Consider the following 27,432-nt stretch of genomic DNA (forward strand, 5'->3'; position numbering starts at 1 on the left):
TGCCCTTGGAAAATAGTTTTCAACAATCCAACTTGCCGTTTTCAGGATGTAGCAACGAGCTAGCGTGTAGGTTTCTGTCGTTAGCTGGCTAGCTAGTTAGCGTTGTTGTTTTCACTGAGGCGGCAGGGCACTATTTACAGCGACACACAGGTGAGGAGAGAGCGGAAGCCGCTCTGATTGACATGGTCGGAGCCAATGACAGAGTTTGTAATAAGCCGGGAGCGGACATCCGGCTGCCACCAAAACAGTTGCTCCAATGGGAGAGCAGCTGTAGAGCAGGGGAGGGTTTATCCCTGTTGCCTGTTTCCGTGGCGCCAGACTCCTCGGACGGAAGGGAGAGGAGGCTGGCCAGCGAGACTAGACTATTACTGTAAAATAAAAATAAAATTCTGAAAAAATCATATAGGTATAGGACTCCAACTTTGGTATACAAAGAAAAACAGGCTTTATAACAATGAATGTTTGTGGTTTAATAGCGCTAATTAAAAAGGAAAATCACTTCGAACCATTTGGAAATGCACTCGGAATTATCTTTGCATTGGTTAGTCTATAATTTACCATATGAAAATGTAAAGGAAAGAAAATGGGATAGGATAGGATAATTTAATGTAACAAAATAAAGTGTCCATCTATCCCATCCTGCCTCCTGTTGTACCAGCTGAACATGTTATCTTTTAAGTTAGGGTGTAAGGTCCACACTAACTGCTACGTTGAAACTAGTTAGTTTGACACTAAAGTTGCGTCTTTGTTTAGTTGCACCATGGAGACGTAAGGTACATCTTAACTATAGTGTCGCAGAAAATGACGTGTACACTATCTGTGACCAATCAGTGAAAAGCACGGTGAAATCGATGTTTAATACCGTTGCCAAATTAAGCAGTATGAAAACTTGCCGACTTGATTTCATATTGCATCAACAACACTACCCAAATAATAATTAATTAAGTGGAATATAAACAGTCGGCTCAACAGTCTGAGACATGTTGTCCACTGCGAATTAGTGCATTCATATTTCATTAACACTAACCAAATGAGAACGTTCGTTAGACTGTTAACATTTATCTGTGGTGAGAGCTTCATCATCATGCATTGTAATTCACCATTATCCTGCCTTACTACTCGCTACTTAATTGCTGTTATTGTATGCAGTGCCACTTCTGGAAAACGAAATGTCAAATGGTGTAATTTATCACGGAGAGCGCGTTGCGGACGCAAAACAACGATGTACCAAGTTGCAATCCGTGCCAACTGCTATTTTACGGAGGACTTTACACCTATTGGTAGGTGTAAGATTTAAATTATAACTTATGCCTACTTTGTAACTATTCAAGAGAAAAAAGGGAGCTTCTTGGATATTTAGGAGCACAATTTAATACAGAAGTAATGTACATGTGTACTGAAAATCAAATAAACATGTGCAACAACCCGTTGTAACTATTTCACTTGGTGCAACCCATATATTTTTAGTAGAGCGTAAACTCGGACTTAGTGAGACTTCACGCTCAAAATAGGTTCCGTTTCAACTTACGCACAGCTGGTGCAACCCACTGCTGGTGTGCGCTGGAGAACTTATTTTTTATTCTTGTGATTCACCCTGCACCAGCCGGCACCCAGGAGAGTGGCACTGCTGTGCACAGGGCTTTCCTCAGCTGGTTGTACAAATGGCATTTAGGTGGGGGCACAATTTCCCCAAATAGGAAAAACGACATAATGGGGCTTTAAAACATGGGTGTAGGTGACATAATTTACACCAGTATTAATTAATACACAGGACAAGATTAATTAATACTGGTGTAAAATCCTTCGGATTTCTAAATCTTTCGATTCTGTTGAAACCAGAAAGTGACATTTTCGGATTTCTACACAGCTGACAATTATAATAACTAATTATAATAATAACTTTACATTAACAGATCCTTCGTTAAAGTATATACCATTAAATTGAAAAAATGTGATTCTCATTGCACTGGGCTGTTAATAAATACTTCTTCGTACAGCATGGTAGAATCCTGGGCAGCTCCAATGCCAATACACTTAAATGGGATGAAAACAGCCTTCTGTGCCATGGTACTGGAGCTTTAGTGGGCATGCTTTGGGGTGAGAGAATTGTGGAGGTCGTGTGTTAGAGGTGAGAGATAAGCCTTTCAGTTTAATCCGTCCAGTGCTGAACTCAAGCTCTTGATCCCTCCTGCAGGCAGCGGGGCCCCGCTGTTATTAAGCTCAAGTGTTTCAGTGAAGGGATGAAGAGGACGGAAGGGATTAGAGAGGCAAGGTAGGCCTTCTTACAGCGAGATCTAGAGAGGATGGATTCAATCTATTATTTCTCCCAATTATATTTGTCTAGGCTGCAGTGCTGTGACAAATTGGATGATAGATAATTGAATTCTGATAGCAGCCAGCTGATATCCACTCCAGAGCGTGCTGGGAATGACGCACATTAGCTGCATCGACAAACTAACCGCCACTTGCTCAATTAAAAAAGAAAGTATGGCAGTCAGAGCAAAATTTACTGTACCTGACGTTACTGAGCCAGGGTTACCACAGGGGTTGAATTTAAAAATAGAAAATCAAGTACTTGAAAGTGCTTGGATTTATAAAGAGGCCCTTAAAAGTGCTTGAATTTAGCCTACCAGAATCTCTGAGTTTGAAGCTCTGTCATCTCAAAATATCTGGGCCAAGGTGGATGCACTTCGTTCCTATGTATCTACAGTAGGGCTGCAACTAACGATTATTTTGATAATCGATTAATCGGTCGATTATTTGTTCGATTAATCGATTAATCGGATAAAAAAAAACACTGATATTGTTTCCATCCGTTTATTGAAAAACAACTTTTTTTTTGTTAAACAAAAACCCACCGGGCTTTGCTACATCAAATAGCTTTGACACGGCATGAACGAATACAAAATACATACAAATGTATGGTGTAAGTGCAAAATATATCTTCAAATCTTCTTAAATAAAGTGCTAGGAGGAATTTCAAATCTAGCTACAACCTCCTCCAACCACTCTGCGATGTTGGGAGCTGTATGTCTCTCGTGCAGAGGCATGGTGGTCAGGGAGTTTGCCTGCATGACCCAATCAACACAGAAAGAGCAGGCCAAGTCGAGAGATCCTCTCCACAACAGAACCTATACGCAACACAGACTAGCCCACAGGATGAGTACAATGTGAGTCTGCTAAATACAGAGACAACCCAGCCCTGTAGACACAAACAGACTGTAGCAGCTATAGTAGACACAAACAGACACACTGTAGCAGCTATAGTAGACACAAACAGACTGTAGCAGCTATAGTAGACACAAACAGACACACTGTAGCAGCTATAGTAGACACAAACAGACAGACTGTAGCAGCTATAGTAGACACAAACAGACTGTAGCAGCTATAGTAGACACAAGCAGACAGACTGTAGCAGCTGTAGTGTAGCACACACACCAATGAACAAGGGACAACAACCCCTCTTTTAGTTTACATACCAAGTCTGCTCTACCATTAACGTTAGCAAGCTAACGTAACGTTAACTAGCCGGTCGGCTTAACACACCATGCTTGTCGACCTCGGTGCGGGCGCATCAGCTGTTAACGTTAGATAAACGAAATAAACTATCTGAGTTTACATACCACGTCTGCTCTACCACTAACGTTAGCAAGCTAACGTAACGTTAACGAGCCGGTCGGCTATAGCGTTAACGTTGTCGACCTGGGTGCGGGCGCATCGCCTGTTAACGTTAGATAAACAAAACAAACTATCTGCTGTGAGACGAACATTTCCACTTCAAACAACAATACACATGGGTCTAATAATGTAACATTAGTTTACATGCATATCGAGTTTGTAGTAGTATAACGCTAAGTTAAGTTAACTTACCCGGCTCCTGAGCTCCCTTCACCATCATCCAATGATCCAACATGTTTGCGTTTAAGGTGTTCACGCAGGGCCGTTGTGCTTCCATGCCATCCAAGATCGGCTTTGCACATTTTGCACGTAACATACTTTTTATTTCCAGTTAATATGAAGTGCTCCCAAACTTGCGAAGTTTTGGGTCGAGCTGCTTTCTCGTTCTCAACTTGTTTGTCGTTTACTGCGCGTGCGAAAGGCAAGTGACGTAGTCGGCTCCGCGACAGTGGGGCCAGGGAGTGACGTAGCCAGCACTGCGCAGCAGCAGCTGCGGTCAGCTGTTGTTAATATCAACAAAACAGATGGCTCTGCGGTCCAACTAATCGCGAGGCAATGAATCGATAATCAAATTCGTTGCCAACGAATTTAATCATCGATTTTAATCGATTTAATCGATTAGTTGTTGCAGCCCTAATCTACAGCAGCGCTGTCATCACTGGTCGCCTAGGTCTTGAGAGCACTTAAGAAATGCAGAGGATTTCAAGATTGCTTTGAGTTTATGTTTAAGTGTTAATGATTAATTCCGATGCGTAAGCATGACTGGAAACAAATTTGCAGTAGAGGACTAAGGAGACTTGTATATGTGAACATCTCTGTGAGTAATTGGTCCTTCATTTTGAGATACTTTGTCCTTGAAAAGTGCTTGAAATCTATCATTACAAAAGAGTGGCAATCCTGCTTAGTAGTTGTTGGTTGCAGGGCTATGCAGTGGGCTGCTTGTGTGTGTCCATTAGAGATGCACGGATGAGCTTTTATGCCATCCTAATCCGCGTGTATGCATGAACGTCCGCCCGCCTTAAATCTGCACAAATTATTTCATACTATTTATAGATTTGCGCCCGCCATGCACCCGACGCTATAAAACTTACGGTTTCTGCTGCTGTTGGTGCGATCGCTGCAGTCCAAGACTCCAAATAAACTTCCATACTGTATTATGTCCAGTGCACCACTTGCCCTCATGTAGTTTACTCGGCTAACGCTATAGCTTTAAGTTTAGTTTACTGGATTGCCTCAACGCGTCTTCTCTTCAAACACATCTTCACCGGAGACTCCTTTTTGAGGCTGACATCATTGGCCATATATCGATGAAAAGTGGAGCTTAGCGACCTAGCACATGGCTATTGTTGTGTTTACGGCCGTGGGTCCTTTGGGGCATCTACAATGGGTCCTTTGGGGGATCTACAATAGGCGACTAAGAATGTGCCTGACGAGAAATGTAGCTTAAAATACGTTCATAGACTAGAGAACGTAATTCATATTATTTTTCCTCATTAATGATACATCGTTTCAACCGCCCGCAATCCATCCGCTATTAATCAGAATGTTTATTTTTATGATCCCGCCCGATCCGCGGTCAGCGCGGTTATAACTGCGGCCCGCGCATCACTAGTGTCCATCATAAATCATGCTTCCTTGAGAGAGACACTAAAAGGGATGGTCGGGTCAACCCAGCTAGAAATATTGATTTTCTCCTTTAGTATCACTCTTGAGTTCTATCTACATCATCCACCATGTTTTGAGCATTCCTAACATTCAATAATTGTAATAAAACTGAGCTTTTGGCTGCTGCATTTTCTATAGTGAAACAGTTGAAGAGAGCTGTTGGGTGTTCCCTCTGCACTTTGGTCAAGCAAGCTTCACTCTGCACTGGAGAGACTTAGTGGACAAACCTATGACACAAAAACCTTTTGACACTTATGTTATCTCAGTCTAGTTGTACATAAAACAAACAAACAACACCAGCAAAAGAAAATGTCAGCATGAATGAGCTGTCATGGCTAAAAACACACATTACTATAAACCTTGGTCACGCGAGCTTGACTGTAGACTGGGGAGAGAGCGCGAAGTTCGAATTATGATTGGATCTCCCACTCTGACGTTTGAGTTGTTTTTGTTGTTAAGTTGTTTTTTAATCCGCAGCAAAATGGAGAAATCAAAACTGATCGGCTTTTCTCAGTATTGAAACAACTTCAGATTCTTGCAATTTTGATATAACAATACATCACACGACAGTTAAAAATCGATAAAAATGGAAAAAAGGGGTTAATTTGATAGATAAAAGGAAAAAAAATATTTTGTGGTTTTTGTCTGAGAAATAATTAAAGGAATATTTTTCAGTCATAAGTGGTCTCCAATCTCATTTTGTAAAATATTGTCGTGAATCGTATCAAATCGTGAGATGAGTGTACTATTACAGTACATAGAATGTAGTGTAAACTGTGGGCTGTGTCAAAGTAGGTTTTCCAGACTGGATTTAATTGAGAGGTTCCAGTCACGACATGCTTGGGAGAAGGGTATAGGGGCAGGGTGGCGAGGAGGTGAGGGACAGGGTGGCGTGCTGTGGCGAGGAGGGGAGGGGCAGGGTGGCATGCTGTGGGGAGGCAGGAGATGGGCCGAAAGGTCACTGTGAATGACCCAGCATCAGATGGTGAGGTCGCCCACGAGCCAGATGTTACTGTAATTTTCACTCAGTTGAATCTGACTGAATAGTTCATGGATGCACTGTGCATTATAGAGAGCCGCCAAGCCCACTTCCGGCTTAGGCATAGGCACCAGAGCCATTCATCCAACATTCTTTTTTTCCATCTGCATTTAGTAAAATGCTTATACAAATAATTTTACTTGGTCAAACCAAACGATTCAGCTTGGAATCACAAGAGAACATTTCACTCAGACCTCAACTTAAAAACAAAACCTCTATTTCTTATCCACAACTTCATCTGCAAATGTTCTATGGTCTCTCGTGATTGCAAATAGAGCTTGTTTTGACGATGTAAAACTATTTTTATAAGCATTTTACTAAATGTAGATGAAAAAAGAATGGCAGATGAATTGCTCTGGTGCGTATGCCTAAACCGGAATTGGGCATGACTTTGGCCCTCTATTAGCAGCAGGAGGTGAACACAGACCACAGATTCATGTTTACCAGCAAAGCCAGAAGAGACAGACCCGGGTTGCTCATTTCAGCTTCTTGTGAGATATAACTGATGTAGAATACATTAATGCACTACAAAAGAAAATACATCACACAGGATGAGAAGATCAAATTAGTGCTTTGTTTTCATTGTAGTCTGAACTAGCTTGGCTGAGCTGTGAAAACTTGTCATAACTTTTGCAGCGTGAGAGAGAGATTATATGGACCAGTGTTGCACCTCTTCAAATAATACCCATCACCCATCACCCTGGGTGACTCCCCAGTCAACACTGTGGAGTCCTTCTGCTTCCTGGGGACCATCATCAGCCAGGACCTAAAATGGGAGCTGAACATCAGAGCTCTCACCAAGAAGGCACAGCAGAGGATGTACTTGTGCGGCAGCTGAAGAAATTCAAAGTGCCAAAGGCCACGATGGTGCACTTCTACACCTCCATCGTCATCACCTCCTCCATCACCGTCTGGTATGCTGCTGCCACTCTCAAAGACACTAACCGACTTCAGCGCATCATCCGCTGCGCTGAGAAGATAATCGGATGCAACCTGCCATCCCTCCAGGACCTGCATGCAGCCAGGACACTGAGGCGGTCTCGCAAGATCATGGCCGACCCCTCCCACCCTGGCCACAAACTCTTTAAGGTCGCTTTCACATATAGCTCGGTGGACTCGGTGCGATTCGGGAGGTTGAAGTTGCAACATTGTTGCATTCTTCATTTGGTTCGGTTTGCTTTCACACTGCAATTTGTCAAGCGCACCGAACTTTCTGAACAATGTCACACGGTCGAAACGGGCGCTCATCTATTGGACAGAATAGAGAGGGGAAATCCCTCCCCTCCAGGAAGTGAAATCAGCGAAACACAAACATGGAGCAACAACACATTTATGCGGTCTTGGGATTTCTGCTCTTACTTTGGTGTTCCTACCAAATACAAATTTTAGAACAAAACGCCCAATATGAGCAGCAGACGAGCCAGCGAGGCAGAGACCATTTCATTCTTCAAATGAGAAGAATGCGTCAACACCGAAGGAGAAGGCGAGCCGTGATGATGAGAGACTACGATGTGTTGGCGTTGTTACACAGACGACGAGCAAGGTAACGTAATGTTGTCATGGATTCTATAGTTATCATCCGTTAAATCATATGTCCGTCTGTTTTAGACCTACTAGAGGACTTGCACGGAATGTTTGTAGTTATTTTTCTTTCAGTACGGCTGCCTGTAACCATTGATAACCACTTTAAAAATAAAATGCCTAATTTCTGTGCAGTGATGGAGTAGCCTAGGTAAAACACTGGAAAAGCATGACATTACAATTCTACTCCGACTTGTTTACAATATCCAGTAATAAGACACCACATTATTATTATTTTGTTGACATATTTATATCAACACAGTCAACATATAGCAACTGTTATCTCTTCCATTGCCTATAAAAATGGTTGGTTACAGGCAGTCATGCTGGAAGAAAGAACTACACAAACATTATTTGCAAGGCCTCTATTATAGAATATACTATTAATTATAATATGTCCACTATAAACATTTACACATTGAATAATCAATTAATAAATAAACAGTTCAATGATACTTATATACTTTATCTCTACAGGAGCATGTGGGCCAATCCACGTCCCTGTAGTTGGTGGCAACATATCAGTGACGACTGGAACGACAGAGACTGGCAACTTAACTTCAGGATGAAAAGAGAGTCCTTCCTGCACCTGTGTAACATCCTGCGGCCCAGTTTGACACGCCAGAATACCAGATACCGACGCCCTATCCCTGTTGAGCTACGGGTGGCAATATGTCTGTGGCGGTTGGCAACCAATCTGGAGTACAGATCCATCTCTCACCTGTTTGGTGTTGGCATATCCACTGCCTGTCACATTACTCAAGAGGTTGTGACAGCCATAAACCGGGTCATGCTACACCAATACATCAAGACCCCATCTGATGCGGAGCTAAGGGTGATCGTCCAGGGCTACAGAGATAAATGGAGGTTCCCCCAGGTTGCGGGGGCAATAGACGGGACCCACATTGGCATCCTGGCACCAGCTGTTGACCCTGCAGATTATTACAACAGGAAAGGATTCTACTCGGTGCTGATGCAGGGTGTAGTGGACCACAAAATGAAATTCTGGGACATCAATGTTGGCTGGCCAGGTAAAGTCCACGATGCCAGAGTTTTGGCCAACTCCTCTCTATATCGTCGAGGCCAGAATGGCACGTTGTTTCAGGGCTGGACTGAGAGATTTGAAGGTGTGGATGTGCCCCTGGTCATTCTCGGCGATGCCGCATACCCACTTCTGCCTTGGCTGCTGAAGCCATTTCCAGAGGGCAGAGGTGTAACACCAGCTGAAACTCAGTTCAACCATCGACTCAGTCAGGCACGGATGACTGTTGAGAGGGCCTTCGGACGTCTAAAGGGTAGATGGAGATGTCTCCTCAAAAGATGTGATGCACACATTTCCCTGGTCAGCCACATCATCACAGCATGTTGTGTTCTCCACAACTTTTGTGAAATTCACAATGAACAATGGGTAGACGAGGATCCTGAAGATGATGGACAGGTTGGCGAGCCAGAGAATCCCCATCAGGCCAACCATGGTCGCCACATCAGAGATGCACTGTGTGCCTATTTCGCACAGTGAGGAGCATTTGGTGTTGTTTTTTGTTGCAAAATTGCAAAAAGTGCGCGCCTGGCTCACAAAATTCAGATCAGTCAATGACAGGTTTGCCTGTTTAATGATGGTGCTAGGGATTAGTTTTGAGTTATTTCTTGAGAAATTTGGTAAAAACATTTATAGAAATTGTTATTCATATGGAACATTTTTAGGGTTTAAAATACATGTGGAGGGGATAGTGATACCTTGTTCTCTGCTACACTGTGTGCTGCTATGTTTGCTACAAGCTGTTTTTTTTTGTTAAGGCAGTTTTCTGTTTGATATTTCAGTGTTTTGTAATAAAAAATAATTTTTATTGGACAAGAGATAACAATTATTTGCATCTTTATTGTAACAAACATATGAACAGCAAGAGATGTCAACCGATTCACAGTAATATCAAAATCTGTGGTGTTTAAATGCTGGTATCGAGAAACAGTAGTAATATCAAAATCTGTGGTGTATAAATGCTGGTATCAAGAAACAGTGCAACAATTAACCAAGGCAGAAGAGGTAGCTGAACAAATAAATAAAAATGCCTTGCATTTTTTTTAACACAAAAACAAATGCCTTGTATTTTGGTATCAAGAAACAAAGCTACAATTAACCAAGGCAGAAGATGTAGCTCAACAAATAAATAAAAATGCCTTGCATTTTTTTTAACACACACAAAAATGCCTTGTATTTTGGTATCAAGAAACAAAGCTACAATTAACCAAGGCAGAAGAGGTAGCTTACATAAGTAAATAAAAATGCCTTGCATTTTTTAACACACAAAATAATGCTTTGTATTTTGGAAAAAACACTTCACCCTAGGTAGTGCACATGTGTGCAATTACCTACTCAAGGTCAAGGAAATCTTGGTTTACATCATGGAGGACAGAAGAAGTTGTGGGTTGCGGAGCCATGGGTTCAGGTGGGTTGTGGGGGTAGTTGATCGGTGCCGGTGGGTTGTGGGGGTAGTTGATCGGTGCCGGTGGGTTGTGGGGGTATGCCATGGGTGCCGGTGGGTTGTGGGCATAGTTGATGCGTGCTTGTCGGTTGTTGAGGGGCTCCATGGGTGCTGCTGGGTTGTGGTGGTGGGCCATCGGTACTGGTCGGTTGTGGGGGCGAGCCATGGGTGCCGGTTGGTTGTGGGGATGAGCCAGTGGGTTGTGTGGGTCAGACATGGGCCAGGCACGTGCGGGCATCATTAGAGCTGTGGGCATCCACTGTGGTGCCGGAGGGGTCGGTGATTGAGGCAACATAGCTCTTGCAAAAGTCCCCATCATCTGCAAGAAGAGTTGGCTGGTGGCCTGCTGCTGTTCCTGCATAGCCGTAAAACGGCGCCCTTCTGATTCTTGCTGCATTCTCATGAAATGATCGAATCTAGCACTCTCCTGGTCTTGCCGTTTTTGGTCAGCCTCATCCATCTTCCTCCTCTGTTGCATAAAGGCTTCCAAAGCGCTGTCAGTACCATCAGCCCTGGCCTTCCTTTTCCTGCATTGGGCACCAGGAATAGCCCACCGTGGGCCACTCTTTCCTTGATCAGGCCTGGTGGTGCTGGTGCTGGGGGTGCTCTCATCATCTTGATTCAACTCCAGTGAGCTTTGATCCCCTGTTAATAAAAAATAATTACTGTAAACATGCCATTTTGCTGTGTCAAACTCATATCAGTATGTTTAATTAACCTATGTGAAGAATGTTTTTGAACATGTCATAGGCCTGGCATATAATTTATAAATTCATATCCTTACATACTCTCAAAGGCTAGATCATCTAAAGTGTTTGAAGCTTTGGCTAAACGAGTGTGCACACCCAGCATTATGTAGTGTCTTCACCTTATTGGTCCAGTGGGTGTCACTCTCTGCTTGAGATAAGGATTACTTCAAGCCCCTTATGTACTGTGTGTGTGTGTGTGTGTGTGTGTGTGTGTGTGTGTGTGTGTGTGTGTGTGTGTGTGTGTGTGTGTGTGTGTGTGTGTGTGTGTGTGTGTGTGTGTGTGTGTCTTCGAGCTCTCTGGACTACAAGTTTTCCTGGGTTAATGTTTCCATCTGTATATTGTATAGCCTAGACAACAAGATATGCTGACTGGAACGATTGTTTACAATAAACGTTGGTTGTGAATCACATTTTTCTGCGCATTATTTTATATAGGCTAGCATCTATTACAAAATAAATAAATAAAACCAGTGCATCACTAGGCTACTAGACACACAGAAATACAGATCACACACACACACACAAAACTTACCACTTCTGTCTGACTCCAGATCAGCGGAGGCGTCACAATTTTCAGTCGGTGGCGGTGCTGGTGATGCCGGCTGGTGGGTCTCAACTTCGATAGACTCAACGATATGTTGCGGGCTGGATGTGGGTCTTGTGCCAAGTATGATGTCCAGGTCATCATACCAAGGGAACTTATCTTTCTCGTCCCCCGAACTCCCACTTTTTCGAAGCAAGTCACAGACTTTGATATATTGCTGGCGCAGTTTCTTGACTTTGATGCGACATTGATCAAGCGTCCGATTGAACCCCATTTCCCCCATTCTCTCGCTAAAAAACTTGAACACCTCGTTGTTTTTGTGAGTGGCCACAAGCTGCTCTGTTATTTGGTCCTCTGACCAAATTTCAATGAGGGCTTTCACCTCCTCATTCCCCCACGTCTGTCCACGAGACATTTTTCAGCGTTTGTTTTGATTCATTCTACCCAAGATGCACTGTTAATCGGGTCACTTCCTGTATTTGGTCTTGTATTTGGTCCGATGAGCATTCACACCACAAACGAACCGCACCAGGGTTCACTTGGAAGCGAACCGAGACCTACGTTTTCAGGCGGACCAGAGTTTGCTTGTTTGGTCCGCACCAGAGTTCGAATGAGCGTTCTCACCACCCCGGACTATCCGAGGAAACGAACTCTGGTGCGCTTAAAGCGGACCAAACACTCAGGTGTGAATGCGACCTAAGACACTCTCCCACGGCAAGAGACTGAGGTCTGCCAAGACCAGAACCACCCGCCACAAGACCAGCTTCTTCCCAACCGCCATCAGCCTCACCAACAAGGCCCGGAAACCCCTTCCGCCAAGGACCTCACCAACAACCCCCCCCCCCACACACACACAAACTCACTACCTCCTGCAAAACTCAACTGAACCCCCCCCCCATAAAACTAACTCATATCTAATTTAATGCCTGTTTAACTGGGACTGTAAATTAATGTAAATTCCCTGCACATTTAATGCCTATTTAACTTAGCCTGTAAATTTCATGTACATTCAATGTAAACTCTATTTAACTCCGACTGTAGATTCATGTAAATCCACTGCCTATTTAACGTCTATTTAACTCAGTCTGTAAATCCCATGTAAATTCAATGTAAATTCATATTTATGATCCACAGAACACTTCACCACTCATGAACATATTGTATATATTTACTCGATTTGATTGCACTTGCAACTTTGTGATTGTTTTTAGTTATCTTCCTACTTCTTATCTCTGTATATTGATGTGACCGCTACGCTGCATACAGACACTAAGACAAATTCCTCGTATGTAACTTGCATACTGTGGCAATAAAAGTGATTCTGATTCTGAATCTGATTCTGATAAACAAAATTGTGTCAAAGGTTAGAATTTTTATGTGTTTAAAAAAAAATCCACCCTTCACAAAATCATTTGTATCTTTTGAACAGAAAATGATAACTACATTCTGTTTTCCGTTCTGTATTACCCACATGTTGAACAGTTTATCTAATTTGAACATGAAATAGTGGAAAAGGCAATTCTTTCTGAGATAACTTCAAGACGCCCCTCCTGCTTAAAGTCGAGCTGAACCCAAAAATGACTTTTCTTTTATTTTAGTTCAAATACTTGGGTATGCAGTGCACCTATTTAATAATAGTATTTGATAACAGTAATGTACAGTTTGCTGACGTCACCTAGTACTATCAAATTACTACCCCATTTCAACCAATCATATCACGACATGCAGCTGTCAATCAAATCTTCATTTCAGGATAATTTTCTCGCATTCCAGGAATATCGTATTTACAGAAATAGCGTAAATGGCGCGCGCTTGAGAGCGTGGTTGTCAGGGGTCGCCCCGTAGAGATTCCAGGCGGGCGGGCAGCACCCATGCATCGGATTGTCCGCTCGCACGAAGCAGGTGGCTGCCTGGTACTCCGCGGATCCCACTCACCTAGCACGACAACACGCTGAATCCCACTCGATTTGGGGGTGGAACACGCCATGATTGACCAATGCCAAAGCCAGTCGACAGAATTGTCAAATCAAATCATCGACACCGTATGGTCCGCCTCTCAATTTGTTTTCAGTCTCCCACGCTCGCGCTAGTGCATTCCGTTCCGGTTCACCTCGACTTTAAAATGATAGAGGTTTTCTGTTGAGAAATTGACTACAAGTATAAGTTTAACATGATTTATACCATCTGAAAGTACACAGTCTCCTTTTTAACATGACATATACCTGTAAACATTTATTGTATGATATTGTCTGAGCACACAGAGAGCAGATATACACACCAACACCTCCTAGTGGTAGAATTTTGGAATATTCATCTAAGTTAGGGGTGGCCAAACTATGGCCCGCGGGCCAACTGTGGCCCGCTGCCCGTTTTTAAGTGGCCCGCCATGAATTTAGCGCACAAAAAAAGAAAAGGGCTAAAAATGTTTTTCTGTTTTAAAGTTTAAAACGGAAAACGAAAACGGGGTAAAAACGGGAAAACAAAAAAATAAAGAAAAAGAAACGGAAAAATAAAAACAAAAAAACGGATTCCCCCCATTTCGTTTTTTCAATTTAAAACCATTGAAAATGGGTTATACTTGCATTTTTAATACTGAATGAATGTTTATGTATGTATGTTAAATTATCTCTGTCTTAACCTGTTGGCACAGGAAGCGAAAATGTGAAAACATACAGAAATACCCATTGTAATAGGTGAGCACATCAATAAACTATGTGTCATATATTTATTTAGGTAGAAATTCAATTTTTGATGGCACAAGGGTTTTCTGGTCCAATTCTTTTGTCGCGAAAACTGCCGCGCTTAATATTGTTTGGCCCGCAACTGATCTAAGTCATAATTTGTTAAGAACACATGTAATGAAGACACAGCTGAATACAAGCAACAGTCACACCTGTGGTTTGCCCTTGGTTCATGTTGTCATGCTTGGCTTTTTCCAAGCATGAGTAACTTGTAGCTGTCAGGTGTCAGCATCCATCTCCTCCCATCTATAAAGACTGATTCTGATTCTGATCTCCCAGCCGTATAAAGCCCAGCGTTTTAGCCTCTTTTCCGCATCCATCTCCTCCCAGCCATAAAGCCTGATTCTGATCTCCTCTGAGCCGTAAAGCCCAGCGTTTTAGGCTCCTTTCAGCATCCATCTCCTCCCAGTCGTAAAGCTTGATTCTGATTCTGATTCTGATCTCCTCCCATCCCTAAAGCCCAGCGTTTTAGGCTCCTTTTCAGCCTCCATCTCCTCCCGGCCGTAAAGCCCAACGTTTGAGGCTCCTTTACTGTAGTTGGCTCGGACAGCGTTATCACTCCTGATGAATCCCACCACAATGTGCTTGGAAGAGGACTGAGACCCAAGTGTTCAGGCGATCTTTGTCCCAAAAGAGTTCAACTGGCATTGTTCTCACCTGTAGCCTGGTATCCAGCCCCTATATGAATCACACTTTTCATTGTTCTCACCTGTAGCCTGGTATCCAGCCCCTATGAATCACACTTTTTATTGTTCTCACCTGTAGCCTGGTATCCAGCCCCTATGAATCACACTTTTCATTGTTCTCACCTGTAGCCTGGTATCCAGCCCCTATGAATCACACTTTTCATTGTTCTCACTTGTAGCCTGGTATCCAGCCCGTATGAATCACACTTTTCATTGATCTCACCTGCAGCCTGGTATCCAGCCCCTATGAATCACACTTTTCATTGTTCTCACCTGTAGCCTGGTATCCAGCCTCTATGAATCACACGTTTCATTGTTCTCACCTGTAGCCTGGTATCCGGCCCCTATATGAATCACACTTTTCAATGTTCTTACCTGTTGCCTCGTATCCAGCCCCTATGAATCACTTTTCATTGTTCTCACATGTAGCCTGGTAGCCAGCCCCTATGAATCACACTTTTCATTGTTCTCACCTGTAGCCTGGTATCCAGCCCCTATGAATCACACTTTTCATTGTTCTCATCTGGTATCCAGCCCCTATGAATCACACTTTTTATTGTTCTCACCTGTAGCCTGGTATCCAGCCCCTATGAATCACACTTTTCATTGTTCTCACCTGTAGCCTGGTATCCAGCCCCTATTAATCACACTTTTCATTGTTCTCACCTGTAGCCTGGTATCCAGCCCCTATGAATCACACTTTTCATTGTTCTCACCTGTATTCTGGTATCCAGCCCCTATTAATCACACTTTTCATTGTTCTCACCTGTAGCCTGGTATCCAGCCCCTATGAATCACACTTTTCATTGTTCTCACCTGTAGCCTCGTATCCAGCCCCTATGAATCACATTGTTCTCACTTGTAGCCTGGTATCCAGCCCCTATGAATCACACTTTTCAATGTTCTCACCTGTAGCCTTGTATCCAGCTCCTATGAATCACTTTTCATTGTTCTCACCTGTAGCCTGGTATCCAGCCCCTATGAATCACACTTTTCATTGTTCTCACCTGTAGCCTCATATCCAGCTCCTATGAATCACACTTTTCATTGTTCTCACCTGTAGCCTGGTATCCAGCTCCTATGAATCACACTTTTCATTGTTCTCACCTGTAGCCTGGTATCCAGCCCCTATGAATCACATGTTGCATTGTTCTCACCTAGCCTGGTATCCAGCCCCTATGAATCACACTTTTCATTGTTCTCACCTGTAGCCTGGTATCCAGCCCCTATGAATCACATGTTGCATTGTTCTCACCTGTAGCCTGGTATCCAGCCCCTATGAATCACATGTTGCATTGTTCTCACCTGTGGCCTCGTATCCAGCCCCTATGAATCACACTTTTCATTGTTCTCCCCTGTAGCCTGGTATCCAGCCCCTATGAATCACATGTTGCATTGTTCTCACCTGTAGCCTGGTATCCAGCCCCTATGAATCACACTTTTCATTGTTCTCACCTGTAGCCTGGTATTCAGCCCCTATGAATCACACTTTTCATTGTTCTCACCTGTAGCCTGGTATTCAGCCCCTATGAATCACACTTTTCATTGTTCTCACCTGGAGCCTAGTATCCAGCCCCTATTAATCACACTTTGCACCACTCGGAGCATATGAAACCCATGACCAAAATAGTCATACATTATTGTGTTACTCATGGATGGAATTAAAGCAAAAATAAAGTATCCCCGTTTTTGCTGGGGACCCCCTGGAACCCACTCAACCCACTTTGAGAACCACTGCTCGAGAGTTTGAATGAACCTCTCCAAACATGCTTGGTGTGACCACGCTCATAGTGATCAGTATTAGAGCCCGACCGATATATGGGTCCACCGATATTATCGGCCGATTTTGGCCGATAACAATATATCGGTATCAGCCGATATGTTGGCCGATATTGCAGATGTTTTTTATTTTTCATTTTTTTAAGTTATAGACAGCATGTTGTGTATATTTGATCTTTTTTCTTAACTCAAGTTATATTTTATTTGTTTAATTTTTTTTTTTTTGTATTCCTAGTTATTTATACTGTAATTAAATTCCCAGTGAAGTTTACAGTTTCATTACATTGATGTCATTTTGGACAATAAAGTTTATTGATAAGCTGTAGCCGTAAAAAAAATTGTGTAATATAATGTGTATATATAATATCAGAATATCGGCCGACATATCGATATTGGAAATTTTTTACTCCCTAATATCGGTATCGGCATCGGCCTCAAAAATCCATTATCGGTCGGGCTCTAATCAGTATGTTGTATTACTATGATTCATAAACACGAGCAAGCTGTGAGCAGTTTTTACGATGTCTGGGGTACTGAAGTTCAAGCAGTTACCTCTCGCTGACATGGCTCCAAGACTTCACCTACAGTATAACACAAAAGGACTCATGTGAAACCCCTGTACTAGCCATCCTCTTCACACTCCTTCCTTCCTTCCATCCACTCCCTGTTTCCTTCCCTTGACTTCATGACCTCTCCCTTCCCTTATGGTGTCTCCTTTCGCGTCATCCTTTCGCTTTTGTCGACCTTGTTGACGGATCAGGTTTTTCCTCACGCGGTTCAGTTTCACAGCCCGCTCACCAACACCAGCACTACAGCTCCAGACCCCCGACGCCCTCTGACAGCCTGTCTCCCTCCCTCTCTCTCTCTCTCCCTCTCTCTCTAGGTGTGGATGTGTGGTGGTCGGATGGAGGACATCCCTTGCTCCAGGGTGGGTCACATCTACAGGAAGTACGTCCCCTATAAGGTCCCTGGTGGGGTCAGCCTGGCGAGGGTGAGTCTCAACACCGCCTGCTGCAGCGGCCCAGTCTTAATACAATTCTGTTTATTTATTTGTTGTATTTATTAATTTATTATTATTAATTCTGCTGGCACAACCATTGGAAAACTAAATTTGGCGGATAATTTCATCAAAAGCACCTTTGTTACCATGAGAACATGATTTTTAGTATGAATTTTAGTATAAAATTAAGGCTGCTTTGACCTTTGATAAATATGAATTTATAATAATACTACAACTACTACTACTAATAATAATAATACATTTTATTTATAGAGCACTTTTCAAGGTACTCAAAGATGCAAGGGGGTTTAAAAAAAAAGGTCAAGAAGGCAACACAGTAAAACCGCAATACACAATACAATTCAAGAATGAGGAAACAACAAGAAAATTCAATACAGTTATCACAGGTTAAAAGCACTTTTGAACAGGTGAGTTTTGAGTAATGACTTGAATGTGGGCAGATTGGTGCAGTCTCTGTCGTGTTTGGGGAGAGAGTTCCAGAGGGAAGGGGCAGCAACGGAGAAGGCTCTGTCACCCCAGGTCCGGGTCATGAGTGGTGGGAACAAGAGGTTTGCATCTGAGGAGCGGAGGCTATTAGGGGTGCTCCGATCCGGCTAAGCCACGATCCCATCCGATTCCGATTCCTGGGGTCACGATCCGATTCCAGAATCGATTCTCGATTCCAACGATTCTCGATTCCAGAATCTAGAATCGTTTCTGAATTATGTAGTTTTATATTGCAATAACACACAAAGGTAAATCTAAGACAAAAAATGACAAATGTATTAATGCTGAACTTCAAATTCAACTTCTGAAGTATTACAGTGCAGGGCCTAAATTCATTTTGCAAACTAGAGGGGAATTCCCCCCTTATGTTCTTCAGATAAGATGGATTTATAGACTGGGGGGATCTGTAGACTTTGAGAAGGATTTATAGATTTTGGGGGAATACATTACGCAGAGTTCTTAAGTGCAAGAGGTGGTGGCACCGTGGCAGTACAGTACACAAATTCCAAGTAAAAGTCCAAATACTTAACACATTGACTGCCAGCCCTTTTTTCAATGCTGTAGGTAGGTTCTGCCAGTTTTTTTTTTGAGGATTCTGGCTCATTTTACAAGAGCCAAGGATTCTTTTCTGTTAAGACTTCGTGAACACCAATCATCTAAAAAGAACTAATAGAATGTGTGCTTTCTCTGTCTAAAAGAGTTAGTTTGTAGAGTTAGTAGTTATGTAGATATTAGCCGTTGAGTACAGCATGGTTTCAGAGATTTTCAGAGAGTTTTGAGATAAATGGATTTTTAGAACCACCTCACGTGCCTGTGATTATGGGTGCCCTTGGGCAAGTCTGTATACTGTATTGTGTGTGTGTGTGTGTGTGTGTGTGTGTGTGTGTGTGTGTGTGTGTGTGTGTGTGTGTGTGTGTCTCCAAACTCCTCCCTCCGTCTGTGCTGCTGCTGCTGGCTCCTGCTGGCGCTCTCGGGCAGTTTGGATTACTGTAAAACGGGCTTGTTCGTTTCTTGAGGTGTCGGCTGAGAGCTTTGAAGAAGCTTTTGCGATTCTGGTCTTATTTATGCGCAAAGGTACTCGAGGGTGTGTGTGTGCGCACGCGTGTGTGTGTGTGTGTGTGTGTGTGTGTGTGTGTGTGTGTGTGTGTGTGTGTGTGTGTGTGTGTGTGTGTGTGAAATCGAAAGAGTTTTCGCCCAGCTATTTCCTTGAAAATTAGAATGGCTTTCTCCCGCGGACCCGTGGCTGTTTTTTGCTCGGCTTTCTCTCTGTCTGGAGGGCACTGTCGCCACTTAGTGGTCGGTAAAATAGATTATACACATTCTCTTCCTCCAATAGTGGTATAGGAGACGTAAAAGGGGTTGATCGATGTCCCACCGTCAAAAAAAAAAAATGTTTATGTAAGCCGAGATATCTCGTCCTTGGCACTCAACGGTTGGATTATGTAAGCCGAGATATCTCGTCCTTGGCACTCAACGTGTTAAAAAAAAAAAACACTGCTACTGACTGCCCCAGTGGGAATCCAAACTGCTCACACTAGCATTATTAGTGCCATGCTTTACCCACAGAACCACACAGGAGAGCCAGGAGAGGTGAAGGAAGATAAAGGAGTTCTCTCATCTCTCGTGTGATTTTACCTTTCCTTTTGTTAATTATTCTGTGCTTGTTTATAATTGTTTTGCCTTATTATACATTTGGTCTTTGGTGTGCTTATTCTGGTGTACAAGCACTTTGTGTAACCTTGTTAAGAAAGGTGCTATACACAGTTTATTTTATATTATCATAATGCTGATGTGGTGGACGTATCCCACAGTGTAACACCGTAAGGCAGGCCGATGACAGTGGGCAGACACTGACAGTGTTCTGAATAAACACCTGCATCAGGCTAGACAAAAGTGCCCTGCATCCAGTGAAAATCACTGACCAAAGACTACTAAACGTTAGACACACTGGGTGTTGAGTATATCCAGCTAACGTTAGCTGCGATTAGTTTGATAAATCAAGCAAAGATTGTTGAAACCATAGCCGCATATTCACATGGCTGCTAACTTATAAATGGTCTACCAGACAGCAGGCATAACGATAGCCAGATAGTCAACAGTCTTTTTGAAGATTGCGAGCGGCTAGCCCAGGGGTGGGCAATTCTTTTTCATGGGGGGCCACATGAGAAACCCAGATTGTTGCCGGGGGCCAAACAAATATTGTCATGCGGAAACCCAGGAACTTTGATGATAGAGAGGACCACAAAAAATGTCCTCGCCACCAGAGGGCCAGATTTTGTTGAGGGTTGGGGGGCGAACGGCGCCGGCGCGAAAAGATTTGGGGCATTTGAAGTCAGGTTTAGAGGAATAACTTCATTCAGTCTTAAACACCAATATTTGATCCTTTTCTCACTCACTCCTATATCACCACCTGCTCTCCCTGCAAGGCTTGAAATTAACTTTTTTGACCACCTGCCAATATGGCTGCTAGATTTTAAAGTTACCAGCCAATTCGAATTTCCACTAGCCAAAATGTTTTCCTTGAAATAAACCAGAATATGAGTCGGTTAATTTAAGCGTACCTGTAAGTATCAGTAAGTGGCACGGGATTCTCAAAGCCTGTGTTGAGGGTCATACGAACAAAAATGCACTCTTGAAGCTAAAAAAAATCCCAAACCAACAACTTAATTATTTACATTTTTACTTCAATGTAGAACAGTCATTTCTTACACATGAGATTACTTTTAGCCTTTTAGTCATAACAATTATTGAAAGATATTCCATATTCCAGACTGAAATGTTATAACAGAAGTGGAGTATTGGCCAGAATGACATGAACATTTGGACACTTACCAGCCGGTATCTTGCATGTTGCGTTCAGGTGCACTGTAACAAAAACAATTAAAAAATATAGCCGCAAGCGGCAATGGCAGGGGTTCAAGCCTTGCGCAAATTGAACACCTAATAGTCCTTGAGGCAAATTTGTAGAGTACGTTCAGGTGAACATGTGGAAAAAAGTTGCTTGAAAATTGAAGAAACAGCCTGGGAGTTACAAACGGGCGTGAAGTTATAGCATATTTTGTGTTAGGCCACGCCCATCTGTGGCGCCCCCTTTTGGTCAAATTGCGAAATAGCATGCCAGAATTGCCATTCCAGATGAAGCTGAGAAGTTTGCAACCGAAGATGCGAATGGACTTGATTTACGGCTATTACATGCTTAGACCATAGACCCCGCCCAATTTCACCAATGATGACAAAACTTCTGATTTTGACTAGGACATCCTCCTTGATAATATCTGCCAAGTTTCGCGATCATTGGACAAACAGGTGCGGATTTACGGCCTTTTTTGTGTTAAGCCACGCCCATTTATGGGGTTTATGGCGCCCCCTTTTGGTCGAATTGCACAAGATTTGACATGCATGGTCTATGATGGTCCCCGAACATCTCCAGCAAGTTTCGTGGAGATTCGTTCATCTCTCATGAAGTTATGACAATTTAGCTGTGAGGCCACGCCCTCTCACAACTTTAACGATCAATATCTCCTAAACTAAAGTAGATTTCAAAAATCCAAAAATTTTGGAGATTGTAGAGCTTGCTCCCTAGATGCTTCCTGCCGATTTTGGTGCAAATCTGTCCAACGGTCTAGGAGGAGATGTCAAAAATGTGTTTTCCAAACTTTTCCAAATATCTCAAACATTTTTCAGGCGGACCTTGAGGGTCCTTGAGGCAAATTTGTAGAGCAGGTTCACCTGAACATCTGGAAAAAAAAGTTTGAAAATCGGACCCACGGCGTGGAAGTTATGGCCTTTAAGGTAAAACCTTTGATTATAGCGCCACCTTCAGGCCGATTCGAAAACTATTTCTTGAGCAGAAACTAGCACCTATCTGTCATTGGGCCAAATTTCAGGTCTCTACCATTTACCAACTCACGGGAATTTGCGTCGGGGCTGATGAACAAGGACAACAACAAGAATAAGAATAAACCGGCACAAAAACAATAGGGTTTCAGCCCCTTCAGGGCTTGAACCCCTAATATAAAAATTAAAAAATTGCAATACGAAGAAGAATCGATTCTTGGGAGTTTGGAATCGATCCAGGAATCGTGGCATTAAGAATCGCGATCCTTTCAATAATCGATTTTTTTGGAGTGAGGGTGAGGTAGGAGGAGGCCTGGTTGTGGAGGGCTTTGTGAGTAAGGAGGAGGACTTTGAACTGGATGCGCTGTGGGACAGGGAGCCAATGGAGGTTATGGAGGACAGGGGTGATGTGGTCACGGGAGCAGGTGTGGGTGAGCAGAGGAGTGGCAGAATTCTGTATGTATTGGAGTTTATTTGAGGATTTTGGATGTTGTCCCATAAAGGATGCTTATTGGGTCATCGCGGCCAAAATGTGGGCACTAAGGCCAAACCCAAAGGTTTAAAATATATTTTTTTCCTAGTGATTTTACTATTGGACGGCCAAAAGGCCAGTGATGTTACTCAAACTGCCAAGATAAGGGGTTTGGATGTCAAGTCAAGTGAAGTCAAGTTTATTTGTATAGCCCTAATTCACAAGCATGTCCCAGAGGGCTTCACAGAAAATATGTCTAGCTAATTCTAGCTGACACAACAGTAGCAAATTACAGAATAATGATAACACATTGAACAATCTATAGAGAAATATAGAAATATAGGATAGAACGGAAGAGAGAGCAGGAGAAGGGAGGGAGAGCAGGGGGAATGTGAGAGAGTGATGAGGTGGGGAGGGAATGGGAAATGTTGGGGAGTATTCACCTTATTCTTTGCTCACACATGGACGCTTCCGCATTACGTCATTTTGTAATAGTATTTCCGTTTTGACTTGCCAAAAACTCCGCAGGCAAGATGGCTGCGCACAGTCCGCATTTAAACTGGCAGAATTACTCCGCCATAAACTAACATATCTTGGCCAATACGTATGTAACATGCAAAATAAAACAACCCGTAATATCTTAATTTTATGTAGAATGCAGAGGATATGTAACTGTTTAGTTAAACTTGCATTCCAGGAATATTGTGCTCTTAAGACGACGTTAGTGGAGTGGACGTTAGGTTGCGCACCAATGTTAGGTTGCGTAACCTATGTGCGATTCGAAATAACGCATCCGAGATAGAAACGTTATCAATATAGCCACGTTATAAACAACAAACTAACGCTGGTGATCCGTATGGAATCAGTGTTACTCGAAATGGTTAACGGTTATATCAATTTGGTCATTCAGTGGCATTTTACTGCCATATAACATAACTAACTAGTGGCTAATATTATTAGCCACTAGTGGCCTTCGCAACTAGCACTGAACCGGAAGAACAAATACGTTTGCGTTGAACGCGGAAGAGAGAAAAAGTGGGCGTGGTGAATAAGGTGAATAGGAGGTGGGGAAGGAGCAGGGGAAGGGGGAAAGAGGAGAGAGCAGGAGAGGAGAGGGGGGAGGGAGAGCAGGGGGGTGTGGGGGAAGAGGCAGCAGGGAGAGGGAGGAGGTGGGGAGAGAATAGGAAATGTGGGGGAGGAGAGAACGGAGAAGGAGAGGTGGAGAGAGGAGCAGGGGAAGGGGGAAAGAAAGAAAATGGGTGCCATGCTTTAAAATAGAATGGATGTCATGCTTTAGAATAGTGGGGGGGGGGGGGGTCGGGAACGGGAGGAGGTGGGGAGGGAGTGCAGGGGGAGTATGAGAGACTATATGGAGAGAACAGGGAAAGGAGGGCTAGCTGACACAACAGTAACAAATTACAGTAGTAATAATAACACATCGAACAATCCCCCTGTGGCCGTCCCCTTATCAGCACCGCGTGATTTCTATTCGCACATAGGATAAGCAATAACCACGCCCTGTGGCGCCGGGATTGGCCAGGAGCATTGAAGTTTGGGACTAAAGCGCCTGGGTTTTTTCATTTTTTTAAATAAAGATGTTTAAAAAACTATTGCTTGTTACATTTTCAGTACTGTACCTTTTCTCTGGGTAAGAATTGAGCTTGAAATTAACGATATGATACATTATATTATATGAGCTATGAACGTGAACACAACACCGTTTATATTATTGCATGTTTTTGTAGATTGTGTACATTGTGTAGATTACAATTATTATGCTTATTATTATTATTACTATGCTAAGGAAGGTAGGTGACCATAATTAATTTCAATGTCCGCTCTCAATGTCCGCTCTCGAAATCGCTGTCCGTTCTCAAGAGCTATTCAGTTGGTTCATGAAATCGCGGGGCTGCGTGCCCTCCAGTGTTGCTCCTGGCCAATCCCGGCGCCACAGGGCGTGGTTATTGCTTATCCTATGTGCGAATAGAAATCACGCATCAGCACCATGTTCTGCTCATTGAGCTACACAGCACCACAGTGCAGTACAGGGTTTGAATCCACTTTTTCTTTTTACAAAAGCAAACAATGAACATGAAACAGCATACAGTATTTCATAGATATCTAGTGGACTGTTCTGCATTTAAAAAAGAAGAAGAAAGAAGGTCCGCACACGGTCCAGTGTGCGGACCTTCTTTCTTCTTTTTACATTTTACTGTTTTTGTTTCTTGCACCTGCTTTGTGTTGGATGTGCGCGACTGCCTTTTTACTACACTGTTCTGCATTTCAGCCATTTCTTATTTTACTGTATCACGAGTTGGCAGTGTCCTCTTTGTGATGTAAATAGTCTATTTGTCCAATTTTCTATTGTACACCTTTATTATTTTGACAAAACAATTTTGTCACCAAGCGTTCTACAGCGTTCTACAGTACACAACACAAACTGTCCATTTTGCCATTGCTGCTTAATCCAGGACCTTACTTCCTGGAACTCTTGAGAGTAAAAAACTGGTCCATTGGAGTGAATGGAAATGTCGCGACTCTTCTATATACACCGCTCTGGGCGTGCTTATATCGAGAATTATGCAGGCCACACTGATTCCCACAGGTGCACCAGATCTCAATCAGCCTTCTCCTCAGCCCAGCAACTCAACAGACCACTGGTCTGTAGGGCCAAGGGGCTGTCACACCCCCCTCCTTAAGAATGAGGTCGCACCTCAGACCCTGGAACAAAACAAATATTAATACAAGGTAATTCAAATGCATATTTCTTCTTTTTTTTCTTAATTTCTAATCCATTACACTATAACCCAACAATGATCTGCAAACATCAAATTGAATCTTCCCCATCCTCTCCAAATACCTCCACCCACCCTCAATCTTCAAGACCCAGCAACCTTAGATCCAGAGGAAGCACATTTAAGAGTACATGAACATTTTGGACAGAAGGAATATAAAAGATGAACAAGTAAATCCAAAAGGACATTCTAAGCCCATGGCGCACGCGACAACGCATCGGCAACTACATTGTCTTTGCCTTTGATATGACGTATGACCAAATGATACGGTTGGAGGAATAAGGCCCACCGCATCAACCTATGGTTAGGATTTTGAAGAGAGCGCAAAAAGGTCAACGGGTTATGGTCAGTATAAACTACCAACATCGATCCTGACCAAATGTAAACATCAAAATGTTGAAGGGCCAGAATCAGTGCAAGTGCTTTCTTCTCTATGACTGAATAATGTCTTTGGTAGACCTTAAACTTCTTAGAGAAGTAGCTGACTGGTTTTTCAACCCCCCGATCATCTGACTGTAACAAGACGGCCCCAGCCCCCACATCACTGGCATCTACTTGCAACTTAAAGGGCAGGTCCAGTCGGGGAGCCGCAAGCACTGGAGACGAAGTCAACAGACTCTTCACTTTGTCAAAAGCCTGCTGACAAACGTGAGACCAAACATATTTAACATCCGCCTTTTGCAACTCAGTCAGTGGGGCCGTTACAGTGGCAAAATGTGCACAGAACGCCCGATAGTAACCAGCCATCCCCAGGAAACGCAACAACTCGCGCTTAGTAGATGGAACAGGAAAGGCCTCTATTGCCATAACTTTGGCATGAACAGTGCGCACTTGACCTTGACCCTCAACCTTACCCAAATATGTCACTGTAGCTTTAGCAAACTCACATTTGGATAGGTTGATGGTCAAACGGGCCCAAACCAGCCTGTCAAATAAAGCGTGCACTCTTTGAAGATGTTCTTCCCATGTCTCACTACAAATTACCACGTCATCCAAATAGACTGCGCAACCCTCCAGCCCACGCACAACCTTGTTCATCAATCTTTGAAACGTGGCTGGGGCATTGCGTAGTCCAAATGGCATGACCGTGTAAGAGTACAGACCTGATGGTGTTACAAAAGCACAAATTTCTCTGGCTCTTTCAGAAAGGGGAACCTGCCAGTATCCTTTAAGGAGATCGAATTTACTGACATATTTGGCGGCTCCCACCTGATCGATACAATCTTCCATCCTCGGCATGGGGAAGGAGTCAGGTTTTGTTACGGCATTCACTTTACGAAAGTCAGTGCAAGGCCTATGTGTAGAGTCAGGTTTACTAACCAAAAGACAGGGAGAAGCCCAACTAGAGTAGGAAGGTTCAGCAATACCATTTTCCAACATGTATGCCACCTCAGACTCTAGTATTTTCCGTTTTTCTGGATTAACCCGATAGAACCGCTGAGTGATGGGTTTAGCGTCGCCCACATCAACATCATGTTCTATTAGGTTAGTACAGGTAGGAGTGTCTGAGAACAGACATGGATAACTTTGTATCATGTCAGCAAGCTGTATACCTTGAGTCTCATTCAAATGTCCCAGCACTGTAGCTAACTTTGATAGTGTTTCTGAGTTTCTAAGCCGGGGCTGCAACACACTTTCCTCAGACATTGCCTCTTCAAGTTCTGACATGGAAGTGTTGGCTATTAACACTGGACAACTTTGAGCAGCCTCATCACGTGCATAATAAGGTTTGAGCAAATTAACATGACAAATTTTACTTGACTTTCTCTTATTAGGCATTTCAATCAGTTAATTTTGTTCTGAAACCCGACGGATTACAGTACAAGGACCAAAGAATTTTGCTTGGAAAGGAGTTTCAACAAGCGGCAGCAAAACC

The 27,432-nt window shown here is 43.1% G+C and overlaps 1 protein-coding gene across 1 annotated transcript in view; it reads left to right on the forward strand.

Moving 5' to 3' along the window:
* The window catches only part of galnt10 (UDP-N-acetyl-alpha-D-galactosamine:polypeptide N-acetylgalactosaminyltransferase 10 (GalNAc-T10)), a 538,666-nt gene that overhangs the window by 423,725 nt on the left and 87,509 nt on the right, over positions 1–27,432 (forward strand). Inside the window, exon 8 of the mRNA XM_083647820.1 lies at positions 17,829–17,936. Within this exon, the coding sequence (XP_083503946.1) occupies positions 17,829–17,936 (108 nt within the window). The remainder of the gene's footprint in view (positions 1–17,828; positions 17,937–27,432) is intronic.

The sequence above is a fragment of the Poromitra crassiceps genome, assembly GCF_964638095.1.
Source record: "Poromitra crassiceps genome assembly, chromosome: 1".
NCBI classification, from domain to species: domain Eukaryota; kingdom Metazoa; phylum Chordata; class Actinopteri; order Beryciformes; family Melamphaidae; genus Poromitra; species Poromitra crassiceps.